The following is a 10,121-nucleotide window of genomic DNA, read 5'->3' as shown; positions in this document are numbered from 1 at the left end:
TAGGGAAAGCTTAGAGGAAAAAAGTATAACTAGAATGTAGCCTCCTGGATGTACTTTCAACACACTGGCACTGTTTTTTTTCTTTTGGTTTTAACTCTTGCATGTTAAGCAAAAATTCTGTGTGAAGTAGTAGCCATCAAAATAACCCAACAATAGGATCAGATTGCTTAGAAACTTTGTGTCATAATTTATTACTAAATAAATTACTCCAGGAAGAACCAGTCTACTATGGTCAAAGTTCTCAGCTGCTTTTCTGCTTGCTTTCTGCCACCACAAAACAGGAGCAGAGGCATTAACACCACCCATTTTGTACACTGTACTAAGGTATGATGTGGAGAACCTAAATCTAAGAGCATCAAGTTCTCTGAAGTAAACGGAGACAGGCAAGTTACCTAAGGTTGTATGCCTAAATTTAGAAGGTGTGAATATCGCTTTCCTCTTCTCTCTTCCTTTTTCTTCTCTCTGATGTGTTAGTCCTTTTCTCTCCAGCAGTTAAAGGTCAGCTAAGACTTAATGTCCATCCCCTCTTGCATTTTTGTGGATTCCAGATTCTCTTAAACTAGGGAATGAAGGGTAGGACATACAGGTTCAACACCAAGATTCACAGGACTCTTATGCCCACCCTTCCCCCCAACCCACAACAGATGCTTTGCTTTTAAAAATACTCACTGAGACTGAAGAGTGAAAATACAGGTGAATCTTCTCTCTGTTGTGTGGACACAGCCTTTGAGGCCCCAGATGTATCTCTTGTATGTACTATGCTCTTTGTTGCTCCCTGCATCACTCTTTTTAAAGACAGGGTAGATGTAATTTTCCAGTCCTGGGTTTAGACAGCAGCACAGCCATGTCAGTTATGCTGCTCTAGATTTACTAAGGTACTTCTGTTTTGTCTTCGATGAAATAAATCAAGCTCTCTTCTGCTTATTTTAATGTAGAATTTTGCATTACCATATATAAGCATAATGTGATTTTTTTTCAAGCTTTACAAAGATGCACAGTAATCTCTTCAAATACCTCAAAATTTTCAGGTTACATTATGACTTGCCCACTTTCCTGAAATAGTGACTATCAAGTGAACCACTCTGAATCTCCTTCTTCCCTCCAAAACCCAAGGAAAATCAGCCAGCTTGGTCAATGGGCATAAAGAATCATGCAGCAGCAGCACAGGGCTCTGCACTAGGAAATTCAGGATTACAGAGTGCAGTACTTAGCACTGACAGTATTTACAGGACTGTGAACTGAACCTTGGTGTGAAAATAGACACAAAAGCTTTTCTTCCACCCTCTTTGGTTGGCACAAAGACTGCTTTGAATAACTTTGAACAACCTGACTTTCTCTGTATATGTGGTTTTATTAACAATATTCTCTTGTGAGATTACTTCATTACGTCTATAGAAAACTCAGTAAGAAATCCGTGTCTGCACTATGCAGGTACATGTCACACATTCCTTCTTTGATGCTGAGAAGTTGCAACAGTATGAAGCAGGCTTTGCTTTAAGTTTTAAATGAAAGTGTTGTTCTATTCTTTACTGTAGCTGTCGTAAGTCAGGAAAAAAAAAATCACCATAGAAGTCTGGTTTCTCCCCCTGCCTCCCTGCTATTAGAAGAAACACATCATACCATATTTGCCCTGCTACAGGTCCACTGCCAGACAGGCTTGGATGCTTTACATGGTCAGGGACACCTATGACTTTATGATCCTTGTGATCCAAGTAGAGAAACAGAGTCCCATCTACCCTAAGCTCCAGATCCATAATGTTCCTACACACCTGCAGCTCACAAGCCAGTCACTAAAATTTAGCATCTCTGAGATAAGGCTCAAACCCACCACTCAACCAAGTGTCAACTGTTCTCATCTGTTCAACTATCATAGAAAGGAAAAAGAGTAAGCATAGCAGCATGGCCACAAGGAAACAATCTGCCTGCAAACACAACCAAAATGGGAAGGGGGCGGGGGGGGAAGATGTAAGCTGAGAAAGAGTAGAGTCTGTTAAAGGACAGATAGTTGTGGCAGAAGTTAGCTTTAAGCTCATAAATGAGGTCTAGATTTGAACACTTCTAAGTAGTTAAGATGTTACAAAACGTGCTCATAAGAAAACTACATAGATGAACTTAATTTTTGGTGCTCAAGTTACGCTCTTTGTACAACCAGTTAAGGCTGATCATATGAAAGATCCTTTTGAGATGAGTCTACAGCCTTACTCCTACTCAAAAAGTAATGGGTATATGTCTACGTTCTGCATTTATTTATACGTGTTTTACTTAAGTCTAAGGGAGATAAAAAAATCATTAAAGGTAAACAAAGCATACTCCTTCAGAGCATTTCTAGCATATTATAGAAGTCTTTCTTCTGGACTGGTGAAGGTGGTCATGGAAGGAGAAAGGTTATTCTGTTAAGGCAAGGAAAAGAATGACTGAGTTTCTACACAGTAGCCAAAGTGGAGATGCAAAAATCCTGGAAGCTTAGTTTTTTGAGCTGCTAAGGCAGACAGTAAAAGCAGCAACAGTGAACCCTGATAAAGAGGTCTTTGGGCCTGGGACCTATTCACTCTTATTACAAGATCATACATAGTAAGTGCTGAAGACCAAGCCTAAAAATAACACCGCTAAACTGACAGGAAGTGAAAAAACTTTCCAAATGAGAGCCATCGAACCTGATGAAACGCAGTCATATTCCCGGTATGAGGTACATTTGTAATGCCTTCTAGGTGTACTCGGTATAGCAGCATTATCACGGGGTAGTTGTAATCTTTATGCCTCAAGGTATGGAGGCATGAGACAGAAAAATGGCTTGCTCAGAATCTACAGTGAAGTATTAGCTAAAAATAGAAATATATTTAACTTTCAAAATCAGAAGCTGATAGATACAAATTCAAGGTCTTGCTCAGAGTATCATACCCATTACTCAGTCTTCTACAAGCTTATCTTTTGGTGACGTCGTGTCCCTTCTTTGCATATAAGTTTTCCACCATGGTACAAAACCAGTGTACCTTCTATCCAGATTACATCATGCGTTCTTATGAATTTGACATCAGATATACTCTGATCACGATGGGTATTTTTTTCCTATTGCATACTTAGAAAAATACATAGCTTTAACGCTGCATTAAAGGTTTTCCTCATTCTAAATTATTGCTTTTACAAGTTGTACTGAACATAACTTCCCATTACAAGGTAAGTTTGGAAAAGTCAAGCATCACCTAAATAAACTTAACCGCACAATGAAGCTTCCAGGGAAAAGCTGCATGGGCTTCTTGTGTGTCAGGGGCAATCAACATATTTATCCTGAATATCATGAAGGAACTACACAGCAATAAACTAATTAAGTGCAGAGTTCCCTTCTGGTGTCCAATTACAGAAACAAAACAAAAGGAATAAACTCTGTTTTTTAAATGGCGTTGCTATCTAGCAGCCCTGGTAAGTTTAGTTGCAGTCTTAACTAGTGCTGGCATTTGCTGCAGACTAAGCATCGTCATTTACAACTTCCTCCTCAAGCCGCTCAAAAGACAGTGTCCTATGAACTGAGAACTATGCAATAAACCATACGATGGAATCATTAAGAATTACTAGTGGATTAGTTTTAAATTGCATTTTATAATTAGTTGGTGACAGAAGCAAGTCTAAACACCACAACTTGAAATGACTACTGAAAGCCAAAAATTAAGTTATTAGTTATTCAAATATATTTTAAAGTCCAAATCAGTAACAACTAGAGGCTGTTTAAAAATAACTTGTACACAACTTTCAAGATCACCCCTTTTCTTAGAAGTAGCAAGATAAACAGGCTATAGATCAGACATCTTTTGTGTACTGTCATCATCATTCTTAAATATTACTGCTCCATACATTGCGTCAACTGGAAAAATGTCATCAACAGTGTTCTTAACACTCCAGGCTAATATGCCTTTCCCCCCCACTCCTTTCCCCAATTCCTGTTGGAAATTTTCAGCTAAAATTTGTCTAAGCAAGAAAACACCAAAGCAATCCAAATTCATTTCTCCTAGTTTAAATAGTTTTCAGATGATCCACATTTTAACTAGTCTTCGTGCATACCTCGAACAACTGCTGTTACAGTCAGCTTCTCCACAAGACTTCAAAATTCTTATTCAGAGGGAAGAAATGAAAAAGCAGAAGTGCACAAAGTACAATTAATACTAAATTTCATTTTTCATTTAAAAAAAGTTCCAACAACTGAAGGTGTTCTTTTGTTCTCTGTGCCACTATTTCAGATAGTAGGAGAAGTTAAGATGATCACCTTATTCTGTGGGGAACAAAGGATTGAGATCAGTAATGTTGATATACTAATTACTTAAACACTATAATACTATAGTCATCGAATCAGTTGAATATGATCAGCATACATAAGGTATTTGGTCTTAATTTTTTCAGCCTACGCAGAATGAAAATGTAAACTCAGTATTACGCCAAAAATACATGGCTTTTATCTCAATTTTAGATCACAAACACTAAATATAACAATTACATTTTAATAAGAAAACCCCACTGAGACTTAGCCATTGTAGCCACACAGAATTTTTTTTTAAAAATTATAGTAGAACTTGAGTAAAAATTCCTCCCCAAATTGTAATAAATTAATTATATATTCTCCAAGATTAAAGTGATAAGTAAGCAGCTGGCATTTACTGTAAGTGACAAAATAATGACACTCATTTCCATACCATATGTATTTCTTTACTTTAAAATGTACTTTACATATTTTCTACTCTGGCTGATATGATCTGTAGTTACCGTGCATACTTATAAAATGCTGAAAATTAACCCTGTTAACTGGCTTAGTTTTACAACGTGCAAAATAGCTTAAAACTGACTGACCATTCAAGTAGGCAGTCCTTTCGAAATATTCTTGTTAAACTTTCCAGATCTTCATTTTTCAAATGCAGTTCTTCCAGCAATGTAGTCAGGAACTGTGTGTGCATTGGGCTTGCCTGAGTATTCTTGAAAAGCGGAGTAATTTGTGACAATCTGGCAAAAAAAGTAAATATATATTTGATACAGAAAAGCAACTTTGCTTTTTTTACATTTGACACTGAAAAGTTTGTGAGTTCAAACAACTGTATTGAAGAAAGGCAGTTTGTAACATCACACTTGATTCATTACAGTACGTAAGACTGTATGTGTTATATACACTATGATCTGTACCAAAATACGGATTTTTATTAAGATGTAGTGAAACAAACAAAACCCAAAAATTCTATCTTAAAGTAACAAAGAATAATATTTTAACTACAAATTATTAACAAGGGTCCTTGACAGAAGTTGTACCTAACTGGTAAGTCACACACTGTCAAACTTCATTAAGACACTCAAGAGGGTCATGTTACTTGGATGATTCTCCTCCTGTTCTCTATGCCATAAAACACATGTCAAAATAGCAAACACATGCTGCTTTAAGCTGAGATTTTACAAAACACATAGAAGCCTCCAGTAGAGGCATTTTGGATTAATACTGATTTTACTTGACACACATGCGCACTTGAGACATCAATTAAATTCTCAAACCGAGGAGCAATTTGGGTGAGTAATCAGAGCAATTTGTTTTCTTAGTTTTGATAGTCTGTACCTTAAAGCAGTTTAAATTATAGTTCTTACACATTGAGCTGTTTAAAAAAATAGGCTTTAAGAAAGTCAGACAAAATTAGAAAAAAGCTAATTTAATCTTGAGAAGTTTTTACATGGGATACTAAACTTCAGTTTTAAAGCTGATACCATAGCCAAGATAGATAGTGAAACTGTTTTCTGTTTTGGTAACAAAATTAAGTGCTTAAAGTCTCAAAGTGCCTGCAGTCTTAGAGTGCTTCAGAAAAATAAGAGAATCAAAAGGGGGGTATTGGGGGCAAGAGGGAGGAAATTATATTTCTGAATTCAGCTTATGAAGCTTAGCTTTAAAATTCAAGCAATAATTGGCCTTTCAACATTTTCTAATTAGCAATTACATTTTACAGAAAATCTTCCATTTGGGCCTGATTTTCTGAACTGCTGAGTAGATGAGTTCATCCAGTTTCACCGATTTTAAAAATTACCATGAATGGAAGCTAAAAGTAGTTGCCAACTAGGAGAATAAAGTATATACATGAGAACAGACCCTGGAAATAAATAAAGCATTAGTGCACATCCCCAAAGAGAATGTTATTTGTCATCTGAACTCATGGAAACTGCGAGGCACAAATTACTGTATATTACACTTAGTTCCAGAATCAACAAGAGCAGCAACGGAAGGCATAATCTTCAAAGGCTCCAAAACCAAACATGCATAGTGCTGCTGCTAAAACGCATTCCTCCATTTGCAATGAGCTATGACCATGCAGATCATCTACATATATAATATCTGTGTGGAGATGAGCTGTTGGTTTTCATTTTGCGTTAATTTTATCTGAATCTGGTTTTATCCTAAGGTCCTTTATTTTTCTCATAATTCTGCTGCACAATATTGCAAAGGTAGTGATAGCTGAATCTACTTCCTAAGCACAGATATTTAAAAAAAAAATTAATGAACAAAATCAAGTATTAAATCTTATGCTGAATGTTAAGTAACTTCAACACCAAACGTTACTGACAAGATCACCTAACAAGAACTCATACCCCAGCAACAGTTATGTTGTCTTGAATACTGTATTTAGACAAATAATGCCATTAACACCATATAGGAAAGAATTATTTTAGAATATGTTTGTGAAATGATGTACTTTTAATGAGAAACTCAACATAGCCTACAGCTTCCTAAAAATTTCCCACTCAGAAGGCCTCTGAGTAACACCTGAGATCAATCTTCCTGCAGTCATTGGTATTAAGACACTCTGTTTAAAGAGTAGGTATTATAGCCCACACTAATAAAGTAAAAGGTATTACAACTGTCAAAGAAACTGCCAGGCATTAAATACTGAGAAATTAAGTTTAAAAAAGAAAATACGTTTTAGCTGGGTATCAATTTTTTTCCTTACCTGAACTTTGATTAAAAACTAATTAAACTACTAATTATCTGATAAGGAGGAGACTAAATAAAAAAGTAATTTCAGAGAGGCATGTGAATGTTTCTGGCAATTAGTTTAAAATTGCATCTAGATGGGACATGTTAAACATTTATGAATATACCTACAAACACTTTAATCGTGGAAAACTTTGTCCTTTCGGCGTTTAAGTGATGCTTTGCCATTGAAAAGCAGTTACCATCAAGTACTTTTCTACTTTTAAGTAGCTGTTGGAATAGCAGCAGAAGCTTTTGTTGCTCATTTGCACTGAGTGGTAAGTTCCATGCGCCAAGTAACACCGGTCCAATGTATATTCGAGGTACTGCACAACAGAACATTAAGGGCTGTGCTTTCATCATTGCATGATGACTTAAACCATCATTGTATGCAAATAAGCCAGAACAGTATTTGGAATCAGTATCTTGAAGTCGCTGAAAGCTGCAACGACCCTAAGACACTGTTGTAACTAAAATTCAATTGAATCAAATTGAATTGATTTCAGTTCAAGGATCATGGAAATGCCTCGAAACTTTGCAGCATCTTCAAAAGACGCAGAATATAAACAAGAAATAGGATACTTGGGACCACAATAATAACAACTGGCTACTGCAACAATGAAAATAAAAATAGAAATTCTGCTTTTCTGTTACTTCTTTCACAAGTTACAACATTAATGTGGATCAAACTTTTGTCAATAAAGTAAAATAAAAATAAGAAAAGCTAAAGGATTAAGTGATTTTAAAAAAATCACCTACAGAAGCACACAGACATAAATGTTACTGTCCAAAGTTATACAGCCATGCTTCAAAGGCTTGCCTTCAGCACACCCGTTAAAAGGAAACGTTCATGCTCAGTTCATGGAAAAGTAGTACAGCATATATCAGACTTCATGAAGCAGTGTCGTTTCCTGCACACCCACTTACACCATATGGTAAACAGGTCTTTGTAAAGTTTAAAAAGTGTTAAAAATGTCAAACTATATCTGATTGATAAAATTTGTATTTGCTGACTACTCCACATATGTTACATGTTCAAGGGAAAAAAAAAGTGAAATTCATGTGAAGACCAAGCTATTATTATCAAGCTATTAAATGACATCTGGCTACCGCAAAATGTTTACATAGTTTCAGTGCTTCAACTCAAGACCCAAGCTTTCTTATGAATTAGTCACCTTACAAAAATATATGACAAGTATATTTAGGAGTTTAACCTAAATTAAAATATAGTCAATCACATTATATGGAATAAATTTCACTAATTGATAGGGTAGTGTGCACAGCTCATTCTTAGATCTATGCATACCTTAAACAAGACAGCTGAATACATTCAGAAAAGATGATGGTGGAGTAATATTTTTGTGTAGTTAAAAGCATTAATTGGCACTTCCTATACAAAGGAGTGAATATCCTTTCTAAAAAAGCCAAAAAACCAACTAACTGTACAGTACCATCCTCCCCTCAGATACCTGACCTCAGGAAAACCTTTCTGGACCTCTTGTTTAGGATGAATTCTGTGATCTCCTTTGAAAAAAGTTAAAATTTCAAAGCCCCTACTGTGATATCAGCCAGTTACAGCTCTCTGAAATGGACACCTGAAAACAGGGCTAAGAACATAACCACCTAAGAGCTGGGTTCCTTTCCATTCCCCAAAATTGGTCGCTTAAAATTACATGAAAAGCGTTGAGAATTTGAGAGCACAGAAATTTACTCAATATCATGCAAAACACTTGTACACTCATGAAGAAAAGCTGTATTCTTGTTCTCAAAAGAATAAGATCCTCCTAGAAAAAAAAAAGTATTGCCAGTCTTCCTCATTTTTTCTAATGGCAGAGGCTTAAAAAAAATAAAAGCCACTGATCATGGCAGAAGCCATGGATCTGAACACAGTTATTTCAGTCCCTTACCTTGGTCTATATGCTTGGAACTTGAACAAGAACAGGACTATAAAGCAGAATGACAGAACAGGCAAGCACCACCTGTCCTTTCTATGAAAGCTTTGGAAAACAGGATATAAAAATTTTTGCCAGTTACAGGCATTAGAGCACTGTGAGTAAGACTTAACACAATCACCATAACATTAAAGTTTTTTTCTTTTTAATTCTCTCAGTTTCTTTCTACCTTTTGTTTTAGGCACTTAAGACTTAATTTTTCAAAATCATCATAACCAGGATGACTGATAACTATTCTTCTATCAGAACAATGGAGCTGCACTAATGAGCACACAAGTTTCTTGAACACTCATTTCAGAACATGGAAACTAAGCAAGAGCTGGCAGCAGCTACAGGCAGCACTTTTTTTTCCCTTCCCCAACAAAAACAGACTACCACAAGTGTGCTACAGGGATGGTGCCAACAAGCCTCTGATCGAGGTGCCACCGATAGACTCTTGCCCAAGGACCCTACCTGCAAGGAAGTCCAGTGCATTTTTTGCGGTCTTTGGACAGTCAAAAGTTGGACTATGGCTATGAGCAATCTAGTCCTCTCATTCCACAAGCATTTTAGCTGAAGGTCTGGTACACTTAAAAAAGTGCTTACAAGCCTCTAACATCAGTTTGGGTGATTTAACATAGCTGTTAAAGGTTCTGAGAGATCCATCAGCCATTCCAGCAATGTGCCACTAGCACTTCATTAAAGCATATTTGCACCATTGCTATGACATAAAGTCATGTCATCTTGTTAACAAGGACTGATTTAGGAGGAACACTACTAAAAAACATGAAGAAATGTAACCGTGCAGGAGACACTCTGGAGTGCCACTGGTCATTACCTGTCAGCTACTACAATAAAGCATTAAGCAGAACCCTATGTGAATAGAAAACACTTTATACTAAAAGTCTTCCAGCGTATTGCCAATATTCAGACACAAATGAATTTAATGTGATCAAATGGCTCTGAAAGCAGGGCAGCTTATCAAAGTCTAAGTAAGTCTTTTATTCAAAAGCAGGGAATATCACCATCATGTGGGTCACAGATAATGGAAATTAATTTGGAAGCCTGTCAAATTTCCATGCAAAACTCACACTTGCAAGACTATTACGAGTCAACTGCAGATTTGAAAAAATGAAGTCATCAATGTAGGACAGCCCATCTTTACAAATAATTAATTGGTACTTAGAAGAATTAAGTTACAAGGCCAT

General features: G+C 36.3%; 1 protein-coding gene across 1 annotated transcript in view; it reads right to left on the bottom strand.

Moving 5' to 3' along the window:
• Positions 1-4,330: 4,330 nt before the first annotated feature.
• Positions 4,331-10,121, bottom strand: part of RPAP2 (RNA polymerase II associated protein 2) — a gene marked incomplete at its 5' end in the record, with an annotated part of 39,403 nt that continues 33,612 nt past the window's right edge. Inside the window, 2 exons of the mRNA XM_010286412.1 lie at positions 4,331-4,390; positions 4,830-4,983. Of these exons, the coding sequence (XP_010284714.1) occupies positions 4,331-4,390; positions 4,830-4,983 (214 nt within the window). The remainder of the gene's footprint in view (positions 4,391-4,829; positions 4,984-10,121) is intronic.

Source organism: Phaethon lepturus, unplaced genomic scaffold, assembly GCF_000687285.1.
Source record: "Phaethon lepturus isolate BGI_N335 unplaced genomic scaffold, ASM68728v1 scaffold17624, whole genome shotgun sequence".
In the NCBI taxonomy this organism is placed as follows: Eukaryota; Metazoa; Chordata; class Aves; order Phaethontiformes; family Phaethontidae; genus Phaethon; species Phaethon lepturus.
This window is presented reverse-complemented; position numbering and strand designations above follow the sequence as displayed.